The 13,714-nt window shown below is 48.3% G+C and overlaps 1 protein-coding gene across 1 annotated transcript; it reads left to right on the top strand.

Moving 5' to 3' along the window:
* The first annotated feature begins 11,066 nt into the window (after positions 1–11,066).
* Positions 11,067–13,714, top strand: MRPL11 (mitochondrial ribosomal protein L11). Its single transcript, XM_002755615.6, has 5 exons — positions 11,067–11,290; positions 11,662–11,757; positions 12,152–12,245; positions 12,332–12,491; positions 13,419–13,714. The coding sequence occupies exons 1-5, from the start codon at positions 11,159–11,161 to the stop codon at positions 13,522–13,524; spliced, it is 588 nt and encodes a 195-aa protein (XP_002755661.1). The 5' UTR covers positions 11,067–11,158; the 3' UTR covers positions 13,525–13,714.

Here is a 13,714-nt window from a genome sequence, read left to right as displayed (position 1 = left end):
GGAGGTGGAAGTTGTAGTGAGCCAATATCATGCCACTGCACTCCAGCCCAGGGGATAGAGTGAGACTCTGTCTCAAAAAAAAAAGAAGAGGCAGAGAGACATGAGCTAGACACTCAGCCCCCTGGTCATGTGATACCTTGCATCACCTCAGGACTCTGTAGAGAATCCTCACCAGCAAGAGGGCTCTTACCAGTTGTGCCCTCTCAACTTTGGACTTCCCAGCATCCAGAACCGTAAGAAATAAATTTTATTTCTTTTTTTTTTTTGAGATGGAGTTTCACTCTTGTTACCCAGGCTGGAGTGCAATGGCATGATCTCGGCTCACCGCAACCTCTGCCTCCTGGGTTCAAGCAATTCTCCTGCCTCAGCCTCCCAAGTAGCTGGGACTACAGGCACGTACCACAACACCCAGCTAATTTTTGTATTTTTAGTAGAGATGGGGTTTCACCTTGTTGACCAGGATGGTCTCGATCTGTTGACCTCGTGATCTACCTACCTTGGCCTCCCAAAGTGCTGGGATTATAGGCGTGAGCCACTGTGCCGGGCCAATAAATTTTATTTTTTATACTCAGTTTCAGGTATTTTGTTATAAGCAACAGAAAACAGATTAAGATAGTGCTCAAGGTAAAATACCAATGTACAACACACAAATTTTGTATACAGTGTGATTGCAATTGTGTTTCAGTTTCCTCATCTGTAAAGTGGGAATAGAAATAGTAGGCCTGGCCAGGTGTGGTGCCTCACACCTGTAATCCCAGCTTTGGGAGGCTGAGGAGGGCGGATCACCTGAGGTTCAGAATTTTGAGACCAACCTGACCAACATGGTGAAACACTGACTCTACTTAAAAAATAAAGAAATTAGCTGGGCGTGGTGGCAGGTGCCTGTAATCCCAGCTACTGGGAGGCTGAGGCAGGAGAATTGCTTGAACCCAGGAGGCGGGGGTTGCAGTGAGCTGAGACGGTGCCACTGCACTCCAGCCTGGGTGACACAATGAGACTCCATCTCAAAAAAAAAAAGAAATAGTAGGCTGGAAGCAGTGGCTCATGACTGTAATCCTAGTGCTTTGGGAGATCAGATTGCCTGAGCTTAGGAGTTTGAGACAAGCCTGGGCAACAGCAACAGGGTGAAACTCCATCTCTACTAAAATAAAAAATTAGCCAGGTGTGACACCATGTATCTGTATTTTGAGCTATTTGGGAGGCTGAGGCAGGAGAATTGCTTGAACCCAGGAGGCAGACGATGCAGTGAGCATAGATCATGCTACTGCACTCTAGCCTGGGCGACAGAGCGATACTCTGTCTCCAAAAACACAGAAATAGTACCTATACTTCTTAGGGTAGTGATGAGGTTTAAATGAATTACTGTTCATGATACAAAAATTAGCCAGGTGTGACACCATATGTCTGTATTTTGAGCTATTTGGGAGTCTGAGGCAGGAGAATCGCTTGAACCCGGGAGGCAGAGGTTGCAGTGAGCCAAGATGACACCATTGCACTTCAGCCTGCGAGACAGAGCGAGACTCCGTCTACAAAAAAAAAAAAAAAAAAAGAATTACTGTTTAGAGACACAGTTCATACTGCACAAACGTTGGTGGAATAACATAAATTCTGTCTTCTAGATAGTTCATGAATGGGTGCCCTCCTCTTCCCTGGTCGGAGTCACCGTTCTCTCTACCCTATTCCTTCCTAACAGCTTTCCTTGCATCCACCCTTATGCTACTCCTATGCCTCTTACCTACCCAAGTTCAGGTGACCTTTTCAAAATGCAAAGATGATGCCTATGCTTAACACCCTTCAGTGGCTTCCTATTGCACGGGCCACACTCCTCAGCAGGGCTGACAAGGCCTGAATGATTGGGCTCCTACCCACCTGTCCAGCCTCCTCTTTACTACTACCACTGAACCTCACACATGACCTCACTTTGACTGTACACATTTCTGAGGTACCCTGGGGAGTTGCTTCCTGGCAGTCTGTGAGAGCCAGAGTAATCAAAGCTGTGTTTCCTGGCCGGGCGCGGTGGCTCACGCCTGTAATCCCAGCACTTTGGGAGGCCGAGGCGGGTGGATCACGAGGTCAACAGATCGAGACCATCCTGGTCAACATGGTGAAACCCCGTCTCTACTAAAAATTACAAAAAATTAGCTGGGCACGGTGGCGCGTGCCTGTAATCCCAGCTACTCAGGAGGCTGAGGCAGGAGAATTGCCTGAACCCAGGGGGCGTAGGTTGCGATGAGCCGAGATTGCGCCATTGCACTCCAGCCTGGGTAACAAGAGCGAAACTCCGTCTCAAAAAAAAAAAAAAAAAAACAAAACAAAACTGTGTTTCCATTGACCGGCAGTGGAGATCACACCCCACAGAGCAGATTGCCCCAGATTACCCCAGATTGCACTCTTGGCTCTCTAGTCACCCGCGATGCCAGTCAACTTTCCTGATTCTGTCAGAGGTGTTTGAACCAGAGTGACTCCATCTTGAAGGGTCTGAGTAGAATGAGGATGAGGCCTTCAGGACTGCATTCCCAGGAGAGCAGGCACTCTTTGTCACAGAATAAGGAGGTCGGCAGGCTGATGTCACAAGATATAGGTCACAAAGACCCTGCTGATAAAACAAGTTGTAATTAGAAACAACAACAACAACAACAAACATCCAAAACCCAACAAAATCAAACTGGCAAAGAAAGAAACCTCTGGTTGTTCCCATTGCTCGTTATATGCTAATTCTAATGCATTAGAATGCTAAAAGACGCTTCCATCAGTGCCATTACAGTTTACAAATGCCATGTCAACATTTGGAAGTTACCCTATATGGTCTAAAAAGGGGAGGATCTCAGCCCAGAAATCCCCACCGCTTTCCCAGTGTGAACTCCAAAGTATCTGACAGGTCTCAGCCAATTTAGATGGTTTTATTTTGCTGAGGTTAAGAATGCACCCATGACACAGCCTTGGGAGGTCCTGACAACATGTGCCCAAGGCGATCAGGGTACAGCTTGCTTTTATATCTTTTAGATAGAATACATCAGTCAATACATGTAAGAGGCCGGGCATGGTGGCTCATGCCTGTAATCCCTGCACTTTGGGAGGCTGAGGTGGGTGGATCGCCTGAGGTCGGGAGTTCGAGACCAGCCTGGCCAGCAGGATGAAACTCCATGTCTACTAAAAATACAAAAAACCCCCACAAAAATTAGCCTGGCGTGATGGTGGGTGCCTGTAATCCCAGCTACTTGGGAAGCTGAGGCAGGAGAATTGCTTGAACCCAGGAGGAGGTTGCAGTGAGCTGAGATTGTGCCATTGCACTCTAGCCTGGGCAACAGAGCAAGACTCCATCTCAAAAAAAAAAAAGAAAATTATCTGGGCATGATGGTGGACACCTGTAATCCCAGCTACTTGGGAGGCTGAGACAGGAGAACCGCTTAGGAGGTGGAGGTTGCAGTGAGCTAAGACTGTGCCACTGTGCTTCAGCTCAGGCGACAGAGCGAGATTACATACCCCACCCCCAAAAAAAGAAAACAAACTTAATTTTACTTTTCTCTGTTGGCTTGTTCTTGATTTCCTTCCTGCACGAAGCCAAGAACCAATGTGGCCTCCCAGGCTGAACCCCAATTTTGGGGGTTGCCTTGTGATTATTCCTTCATTCAGAAGGGATTTATTGCACTGTGGGCGCGCAGAGCTAAATCAGACCCAGCCTGGCTTCCTCTGGGCCAAGCTGTCTTCTAAGTGCTTTACCTGAATTCACTAATTTCCTGCCACATAGGTGCTATTATCGGTTCCATTTTACTAGCAGGGAAAGTGAAGCACAGGGAGGTTAAGGGCCTTGTTCAAGGCTTTGTAGCTTGGCTCCAGAGCTGTGGCGAGGTTAACAAGGCCGAGTGCTATAAAGGCCTTGATGGACTTCAGAGGCAGGCACAGCCACATTCCATTAGTGGGAGTCCGGCAAGTATTCCCAACATTTATATGTGTCTCGCAGTTTCCAGTGTGGTTTTATGTGGATTCTCTCATTTCGCAGGATGAGGTATGTTCATGGAAAAACCAAACTCTGTAAAACATTTTAAAGAGGTTTATTCTCTGCCAATATGAGTGACCATAGCCTGGGGAACAGTCTCAAGATGTCCCGTGGAAGTGTGCCCAAGGTGGCTGGGTTACAGTTTGGTTTTATATGTTTTAAGGAGACAGGAGTTATAAGCAAAGACAATAAATCAGTGCATGGGAAGGACACATTGGTTTGTGAGAAGACGTTTTAAATGGTTCATTTTCCAGGTATAGTAAATCTAAGCACTGGCAGCCAGCCTGCGGATGTAACAAACCGCACGGCTCGTGCACCTAGAAGGTCACAGTCAGCGAACAGCATGCAGAGGGGAGGTCAGCCTCTCAGACACAGAGACTGACTGACAACGGGAAACAGGAATTCTACGCCTAGGGGACAAATGAAAGAAGGAGCCAAAGAGACTCCCTCTGACATTCTCCCAGATAGTCCTTTGGGGAGAATGTTGCAGGTTTGGAGGGATAACCCCCGAACCAGGGACAAGGAAAAGCAAAAGATGATAAAGTTGCTGTTTTATCTGGCTCAAAGACCCCATTTATAAGCCTTTGGTCTTTTGGCCTAAGTTTGTCTCAGACGAGGATTGGATGTGCCAAGCTTTAATTATTGATGTGAATGATAAACTCTCATCCTCACAAAAAGAGAGAGGTTACCTCTCTGCTGAAACAAGGAATTAGCCCCCATGAAGAAAAAGAACCTAGTAAAAAGCCCTTGTCCACTGGAAAGCCCTGGGACTCCATATCCTGCTTGCTGCCTCCATACATCTCACAAAACAGGGGAAAGGAAGATCAAGGGGCAGCAGGGGGATTAGAGGAAGAAAGACCTGGAGATCATGGGGGAGCCAAACCAACCACTCCTTTAGATCCTTATCCAAATCTAAGAAAAGAAATAGAACAGTGTAAGAGGGACATTGAGAACTTCCCTATCCCTTCCACACAGCCGGCATCTAGCGTGTTCACTCTTAGGGAAGTTCCCATGAGACAGGGAGAGATTGGCTTTGTAAATGCTCCTCTTATAAGTACTGAAGTTAGGAATTTCTTTGTTGTTGTTGTTTGTTTGTTTGTTTTTTGAGACGGAGTTTCGCTCTTGTTACCCAGGCTGGAGTGCAATGGCGCCATCTCGGCTCACCGAAACCTCCGCCTCCTGGGTTCAGGCAATTCTCCTGCCTCAGCCTCCTGAGTAGCTGGGATTACAGGCACGCACCACCATGCCCAGCTAATTTTTTGTATCTTTAGTACAGACGGGGTTTCAGCAATTTGACCAGGAGGGTCTCGATTTCTCGACCTTGTGATCCACCTGCCTTGGCCTCCCAAAGTGCTGGGATTACAGGCTTGAGCCACTGTGCCCGGCCAGGAATTTCAAGAAGGAAATGAAACAACTCCTAGAAGCAGACCAGCTGGACAGATTCCTAGGATCCAGCTTTTACACCTGTTAGAATAATGTCTGTGATACATATCCTGTTTATAGGAAAAGACAGGGAAATGATTAGGAGAGTGGCCATGACCATCTGGGGAGGAAACGCCCTCTCAGGCAAGGAGTCTTGCCAGCCCAACAAAAATTTCCAAATGTCAATCAGGAATGGGATAATAATGATCCCAGGGACTGAGCCCAAATGCAGGAATGCAGGCCCTCAGGGAATTATTAATTAAAGGGATTAAAGGGTCCCCTCCTATGACACAAAATGTCTCAAAGGCATTCAAGATTCAACAAGAAAAAGAAAATTTCCTCTGCATTCCTGCAGAGGCTCAGAGATCAGATGAAAAAAAAATACTCCAGATTAGATTTGGAGGACCCAGTAGGCCAAGGCCCTTTGGAGGTTAACTTTGTAAGTAAGAGCTGGCCTTGCAGACCAGGGAGTGCAGCTGCAGGCATGGAGGTGGCAGGAGCTGCAGAGCTGGAACAGACAGCCAAAATAAAGGTGGACAGGGTGAGAGAGCTAGTGTGAGCAAATCCCTAATAAGAGAATGAATGTCTATATTACATGAAGGGAGTTACTGGGGACCCCAGGCTTTGTGTGATGCAATACTTAGGAATTATGGGTGTATAGGGATTTATACCCTGGCTAAGCAAATCTATGGAAGTTGTGCAACGTGTCAAAGGATAAACAAAAAGGTGATTAGAAAACAGGTGATGGGAGGAAGACCTCCTGGACTAAGATCATTTCAAAGCATTTAAGTAGATTTCACAGAAATCCCCAAAGGAGAAAGACTAAAGTATTTACTAGTGATCATAGATCACCTTTCCAGCTGGACGGAAGCCTTTTTGCCTTCCAACAGCCACTGTTGGGAATGTGGCCAAAATAACATTAGAACAGATTGTACCTAGATGTGGCCTGGTGAAAAACATTAATTCAGACAATAGAAGCCACTTTACCTTAAGGGTGTTATGGGGAATTATGGAAGGTTTACAAATTAGATGAAATTAGCACACCCCTTGGCATCCCCCTTCCTCTGGAAAGGTAGAAAGAATGAATTGAACTCTCAAAAAGCATATCACTAAACTAATCTTAGAAACTAAAGTGCCTTGGACCAAATGTCTCCCAATAGCACTACTTATGATTAAGACAGCCCCAGGAAAAGACTTGGGATTGTCCCCCTACAAGTTATTATATGTGCTCCCATATTTGGGCAGAGCTATAGAAACCATCTCCCCACTATAGAAACCAAGGATCAATTCTTAAGCAATTATATACTGGCCATACCCTTCACCCTGTCATGCTGTAGGTTAAAAGGACTTCTGACTCAAACTCTGCCTCTTGAGTTCACAGTTCACCACTTCCAGCCTGGTGACTTTGTGCTGTTTAAGACTTGGAAAGAACACAAGATCCACCTATGCTTGGAAGGTCTCTATTCAAGATGTAGTTTATTATTCAATGCTCTTACCCACTGAAATGGCCACGTGAACAGCTGAACGGGGGTGAGCTCACTATGCTTGAGTCAAGGGACTAGTAAAAGAGACCCTGGAAGGGAAGGAAAAAGGCCAGTGAGAAGTGCATAGGTCATCTGAGGAACCCTTAAAGTTAACTCTGAGAAAAATCTAAAAAGAAAACATGGGCTGTTGGCATTTCTGGAAGTCAGCATGGCTGGGATGGGCTGCTATACAAAGAGCGGAAGGTCAGCCTGGAAACTGCCAGTTGACTCCTCCCTACCCAGTTACCCAGTCTCCCTTGGTGATTAATGTGACCAAGACGGCAGGACTCCAAAGTGTAAGATTTAATGCCAGGTCTTACCTTGTGGGACTTTGGAAAATCCAGTTCAAGCGATTCTCCTGCCTCTGCCTCGCTGGGATTACAGGCATGTGCCACCACACCATTTTGTATTTTTAGGCTGATTTTGTATTTTTAGTAGAGACAAGGTTTCTCCATGTTGGTCAGGCTGGTCTCAAACTCCCGACCTCAGGTGATCCGCCTGCCTCAGCCCCGCAAAGTGCTGGGATTACAGGCATGAGTCACCGCGCCTGGCTCTGTTGACTGTGATAGACATAGTTCATCCAATCCACATTCTTTTTTTTTTTTTGAGACGGAGTTTTGCTCTTGTTACTCAGGCTGGAGTGCAATGGCGCTATCTCGGCTCACCGAAACCTCCGCCTCCTGGGTTCAGGCAATTCTCCTGCCTCAGCCTCCTGAGTAGCTGGGATTACAGGCACGTGCCACCATGCCCAGCTAATGTTTTGTATTTTTAGTAGAGACGGGGTTTCACCATGTTGACCAGGATGGTCTCGATCTGTTGACCTCGTGATCCACCCGCCTCGGCCTCCCAAAGTGCTGGGATTACAGGCATGAGCCACCGCGCCTGGCTCTGTTGACTGTGATAGACATAGTTCATCCAATCCACATTCTTATTGGTAGCCAACCACCAGAAGGTTGCTGACTCAAACCCAGCAGCTGTTTAGTTTTGGGCCTTAAATTCTTGAGGCCCCCACCGGGGCTCCTATTGAATCAACATACATATTGGGATCCACAGAATTTTTTTTGTCAGATCCCTCCGGTTTCGGTGGCCATGTGTATTTTTGGGTATCTTATGGAATGTCAGGGTGGAGGGAATGGCCAATCGGCTAAAGCACAAGTCCTGGTTCAATTGGACGGTAACAGGTAATGGAGGTTCCTTTTCCCACAGTACCACCAGACATTAGCCTGGGGTTTATGGAGAGCTGAGTAATTGCCATTGTCTGACTCACCAGTGACGTTTAGGATGTGGGTACAAGACCAGAGTTCTCCCACGGGCTTATTGAACTCTGCCCCCTGCCTAGAGAGGCAAAAGGAGTAGTACGTATTCCCTATAGCGAACAAGGGGATTGCTCTGGGGACTGACCCCTGCAATGCAGGAAAGAGCAATGAGAGAATCTTAAAAGTCTCATTTCCCCATGCATCCTTGCCCTGGTATAGAGCCAACATGCAATGCATTCCTTCAGGATTAGTACCCCACCCTAGGGAAACGGAACCACCTGTGCCTGAGGTCATCCCGCAGCACATGCACAGCAGTTACTCTTGTTGAGAGCTTGTACCGAAAATTTGACCCGTTCTACCCAGGCATGCACATCCCTGTATGCTGTCTCAATTTCTAAGGTTTGCCTTGAATCCTTTACCTCAATTATTTTTACCCTTTTAGGATCATTTACTTCATGAACTAAAGTGTTTATTAGGGTCTGGGATTGAAGTAGTCCCAGGCAAATGGGAGGTTGAGTTCTTGATTCATTTCAGAACAAATCACCCCAAGGGGGTCTTTTCCTGTGATGTCTGCCCCTTACCCACATACCTGAGATGCTTCTTTTGCTTCTTGCTTTAGAACGGCTGGATTGCCGGTGCTGATGAGTATAGGACCGCATTCTAAATTCTCGCAGGAGCCCTTGGACAGATGTAGTTTATTATTCAAGGGTCTCCAGCTCGAAGTTACCCATCTCAGGTTACCATCCAACCTGAAATCGGGTAGTCCACCATACATCGTCCCAGCTGGGGCAGGGTGATGCCCTATTGTAAGCTATATCTGGTTCAAGGCAAAGATATTTATCCACCTGTGAGAGCTGTCTCTGATTTTCCAGTTTTGTTGTTGTTGTTGTTGTTAGAGACGGGGGTCTCAATATGTTGTCAGGATTGGTTTCAAACTCCTGGGCTCAAGTGATCCTCCTGCCTCGGCCAAATTGCTGGGATTACAGGCATGAGCCACTGTTCCTGGCCTACAATAAAAGCATTTGCCTCATGCCATCGTGAGGATTAAAATAATAATGCACATGTGTGCTTAGCACAGTGCCTGACACAGAGCAGATGCTCAGAAAACAAGGTAAATGACATGCCAGGCAAGGTGTCAGAGCCCTGGCATCGGACGTGCTTGACTCATGGGTTAAGAAGAATTTACTGACAACAGTATAGGTTGGAAAAGGAAAGTTTTATTTTTATTTTTTTATTTTTATTTTTTTGTGAGATGAAGTCTCGTTGTGTAGGCCAGGCTGGAGTGCAGGGGTGTTATCTCGGCTCACTGTAACCTCTGCTTCCTGGATCCCAGTTCAAGCAATTCTCCTGCCTCAGCCTCCCAAGATTACAGGCACATGCCACCATGCCCAGCTAATTTTTTTATTTTTAGTAGAGAAGGGGGTTTCACCACGTCGGCCAGGCTGGTCTTGAACTCCTGACCTTGTGATCTGCCCGCCTTGGCCTCCCAAAATGCTTGGATTACAGGTGTGAGTGACCGCGCCCAGTGAAAAGGAGAGGTTTTTTTTTTTACCCAGGTGTGGGCGGGCTGAGGCCAAAAAAGGGCGTCAATTGGAAAGTTTTATTAGAAAGAAAGAAGGCCGCGCAGAGAGGGGCCTCAGCAAGAGAGCACTGAGCAAGCTGGTGGATTTTCCTTAGGGGCATTTATGGACCTTGAAGCGGGAGACTGAGGGTAATTTGGACCACACTAGCCACATCGGTCATGATAAATGATTACATTCGTAGTGACTCTGGTGCCTTACTGTTAGCAAGTGTTGCAAAATGAGTTTTGGGATGGCATTCCTGCGATGTATAGAAATTCTAGTTGCTTATACATTTTAAGTTGAAAAGAGGCCTAGAACCAGATGCTGACATTAGATACTAGGGAAGTTTAATTACTTTTAAATTCCTCATTTAAGGAGTTTTTGTCTCTAGGGTCCGTTCAATGGTCACCAGGTGATTTTTGCTTTCCTCACGATACAATAAGATGCTGGCCAATTTGACTGGTCACAGGTGATGTATCAAATGTTCTGGGTCTGTTAAGCCTCACAACAGCTCAGGTTTTATCTTAATTGTACAGATAATAATAGCACGTGCTTACTGGGTGCCAGGCATTGTTTTAAGCACTTTGCTAACCGTCTTCACGGCAATCCTGAGAGGTAGGTACTACACATTACAATACCTGCTGTACCGGGGAGGAGACAGAGCATAAGTAAGTTGATCAAGTTCACTTGCCGTAGAGCGATCATAGCTCACTGCCGCTTCCAACTCCTGGGCTCAAGTAATCCTCCCGACCAGTAGAGACAGGGTCTTACTGTGTTGCCCAGGCTGGTCTCAAACCCTTGGGCTCAAGCGAGCCTCCCGCCTTGGCCTCCCAAAGTGCTGGGATTACAGGCGTGAGCTACTGCGCCCAGCCCAGGGTCTACACTCTTAACCGAACTGCCCTTCAACAGCATGTGAGGAACAGAAGAGGATGGAGAGATTTCCACTACCAATTAAGAGCTCCAGGTGTATTTCAAACCCTAGGATCATCACCGTGTCCAGCAGATGGCGCACTGGCGCATAGCAATTGGCCGGACCTGCACACGGAGTCAAAACTACCTTACCCACAATGCTGCGGGGTATCACAGTCCCACCTCCTGGTTAGCTGTCCAAGATACTGCCTGTGCGCGCACCTGGGGGATGGGGGGGGCGGAATGCGTGTACTGAGGCCATTCGAGCCCTCCCTTTATCTGCATAAGACAAGTTAAAAAGTATTTTCTCCTCCTCTCACCCTCCATGTCTTACTAGTTGGCGAGCAGTAGGACTGAAACAAGGCTGCTGTTGGCCTCACCTGCCTGAGCCTAACGTGAGGACCCTTGACCTCTGGCTCAAGATGGTGGCGCCCAGGGCGTCGCTCTTGCTGCTGCCCTGAGGTGAACTAAAGCTGGCAGCCCCGCATCATGTCGAAGGTCAGCCGGGTCAGCCGGGCCACCCGGGCCCTCAGGAAGCCCGAGGTCGGCGGTGTGATCCGGACCATCGTGCGGGCAGGCCAGGCCATGCCCGGGCCTCCACTAGGCCCAGTGTTGGGTCAGGTGCGGCCATGGCGGAACCGGGTGTGGGGGTCGAGGGTGGAAGCTAGTACGTGGATGGAAGGCGCTGGCTCTGGAACCACCCGGGCCTCGGTTCAGAGCTCGGCTCTGCATCTCACACGCTTTATGTCCTTGTGCTGGTTACAAAGTGTCTTTCGCCTGGGCTTCCTCATCCCTTCCTCAATGTGCTGTGATGAGGATAACGTGGGAAGATGCTTATAGATCTTTTGGCGCAGCGCACCAAATGGCAGTTGAATCTGGGTAGAGATGGGAACCGGGAGAAGTGGAGACGAAGGAGGGAACGGATGGCGCCTTCTGGGCGGTGGGAAGCCGTCCCTTCCTCCCAGCACTAACTCCCTGTGCTTCCCTCACAGCGAGGTGTTTCCATCAACCAGTTTTGCAAGGAGTTCAATGAGAGGACAAAGGACATCAAGAAAGGCATTCCTCTGCCTACCAAGATTTTTGTGAAGGTGAAGTCTGGACTCTGATCCCTGGTTTCCTTCTCCCCTTGTTCTTCCTCGGCCCTGGGGCTGGTCACCTGGGGTTGCTTCTCCGCTCCTGACTTGACTTCCTATTACTAGGTTCCACTTTCCCCATTTAGGACTAGACCATATTTTTTCTGAGCCCGCCCCATCTTGACGTATTGCAATTCCTCCCTTTGCGCCTTCATCTCAGAGCAGAGTTAGGGCAGGAATAGAGGGGACAGGAATGTTTGCCGTAGATTTATTTCTTCTTGGGATTCTGGGGTCTTTTCGAGGCATGCCATAGGAAAATGAGATGAAGGAAGCAGAGGCAGGACATTAGAAGTTCCCTGGGATGGGGCAGCAGGAAGAGAGAATCCCATATTTCTTTTCTCTGCTTAAGCCTGACAGAACATTTGACATCAAGATTGGACAGCCCACTATTTCCTACTTCCTGAAGGCAGCAGCTGGGATTGAGAAGGGGGCCCGGCAGACAGGTGAGGGCCAGGATGGGCGTCGGAGATTCTGGGGGCACCAGAAGGAAGCAGTAACACCTGAAGAGCCATTTGTTCCTTCCTTCCAGGGAAAGAGGTGGCAGGCCTAGTGACCTTGAAGCATGTGTATGAGATTGCCCTCGTCAAAGCTCAGGATGAGGTATTCGTCCTGCAGGACGTACCCCTGTCCTCTGTTGTCCGCTCCATCATCGGGTCTGCCCGTTCCATGGGCATTCGTGTGGTGAAGGAGTAAGTGTCCTGGCAGATGGCAGTGGGAAAGTCAGCTTTTGATTCAAGGGACCCTAGATTCTAGAGGAGGGGGCGGGGGTGGGAGGCCACATTCATTGATTTGGAATACACTTATTGGGCACCTGTTATGTATTGGATGTTGTTCTGCAAATGTTCTAAGAAATGGAAAGATTTCCATGAAGGATCCAAGTGGGAGAAGTTCAGTGTGATCAGGGTCTATAGTCCTAGAGACGAGTGGTGGATGACATGAGGGAAGGACCAGTGGGGAAGGACTTTTGAGCTGGGTCACGTTCATGCTTGCTCCTGAGGCAAACAGGGGACCCCTCTCATGGGGCTTTCGGTGACTTCAGGAATTGTTTCATTAAAGCAAGACGTTGGGTGAGAGGGTGTCTGGCTTAGACAACAGGCTGGACAGAGACAGCGACTCAGCCCTTTACTGCTCTCTTGCTGCTGTGTCACATCCCACGTCAAGGCTGATGACTGATTGTTTCCCAAGAAGGGTGGGATTAAGCATGGAGCAGATGTGGACTTGACTTTTCTCAAACCTTTTCTTTTACTGGGAGAATGGAGATGGGTAAATCTGACCCCTGCCCTGGGAGAGACACACATGCTCAGCCTGTGATGTCACTGTACAGCATATTTTGGGGCACAGAGTACCCCAGTTAATCTGGACTGGCATATGGCTGATGCCTCAAACGATGAGTAGGGATTTAATAAGGGAACAAAAGGTTGGAGGTTGGGAGATGGTGTCCCTGGAGAGGAAACATGAGCAAAGGTATGGAGGCTGAGAAGTCAGGGAGGGAGAAGGGGCCAGGCAAGCTGGGCTCTGAGACAGAGGCCCCTTCGAGCCCCTGCAAGACGTGGGGTCCTGTGAGCTCCCACCAGTGACCGACCATGTGCCAACTGTCTGTCTGTCTTCACTTACAGCCTCGGTTCAGAAGAGCTTGCAGCTTTCCAGAAGGAACGAGCCATCTTCCTGGCTGCTCAGAAGGAGGCAGATTTGGCCGCCCAGGAAGAAGCTGCCAAGAAGTGACCCTTGCCCCCCAACTCCCAGATTTCAAAGGAAGCAGCTGGGAAGGGGGCCAGTTGCGAAGGCAGTGCCCAAGGGGAGGAAGGGAGGTCACGCAAATATGGTGATTGTTTTTGTGACTTTGAATGATATATTTTTGTACATCTGGCTTTATCAAGGCATCAGGCCTGAATAAACATCCTTTCTTGCCCAC

The sequence above is a fragment of the Callithrix jacchus genome, chromosome 10 (assembly GCF_049354715.1).
Source record: "Callithrix jacchus isolate 240 chromosome 10, calJac240_pri, whole genome shotgun sequence".
NCBI classification, from domain to species: Eukaryota; Metazoa; Chordata; class Mammalia; order Primates; family Cebidae; genus Callithrix; species Callithrix jacchus.
Note: the sequence above shows the minus strand (reverse complement) of the source record. Positions and strands in the feature narration are given on the sequence as shown.

What these genes read in the sequence shown, in the direction of transcription:
- MRPL11 (XM_002755615.6), top strand. Translation starts at nt 11,159, where the DNA reads ATGTCGAAGGTCAGCCGGGTCAGCCGGGCCACCCGGGCCCTCAGGAAG. An exon ending in GAAGGGGGCCCGGCAGACAG is followed by an intron (nt 12,246 to 12,331) that starts GTGAGGGCCAGG and finishes CCTTCCTTCCAG; the next exon opens with GGAAAGAGGTGGCAGGCCTA. An exon ending in GGCATTCGTGTGGTGAAGGA is followed by an intron (nt 12,492 to 13,418) that starts GTAAGTGTCCTG and finishes CTTCACTTACAG; the next exon opens with CCTCGGTTCAGAAGAGCTTG.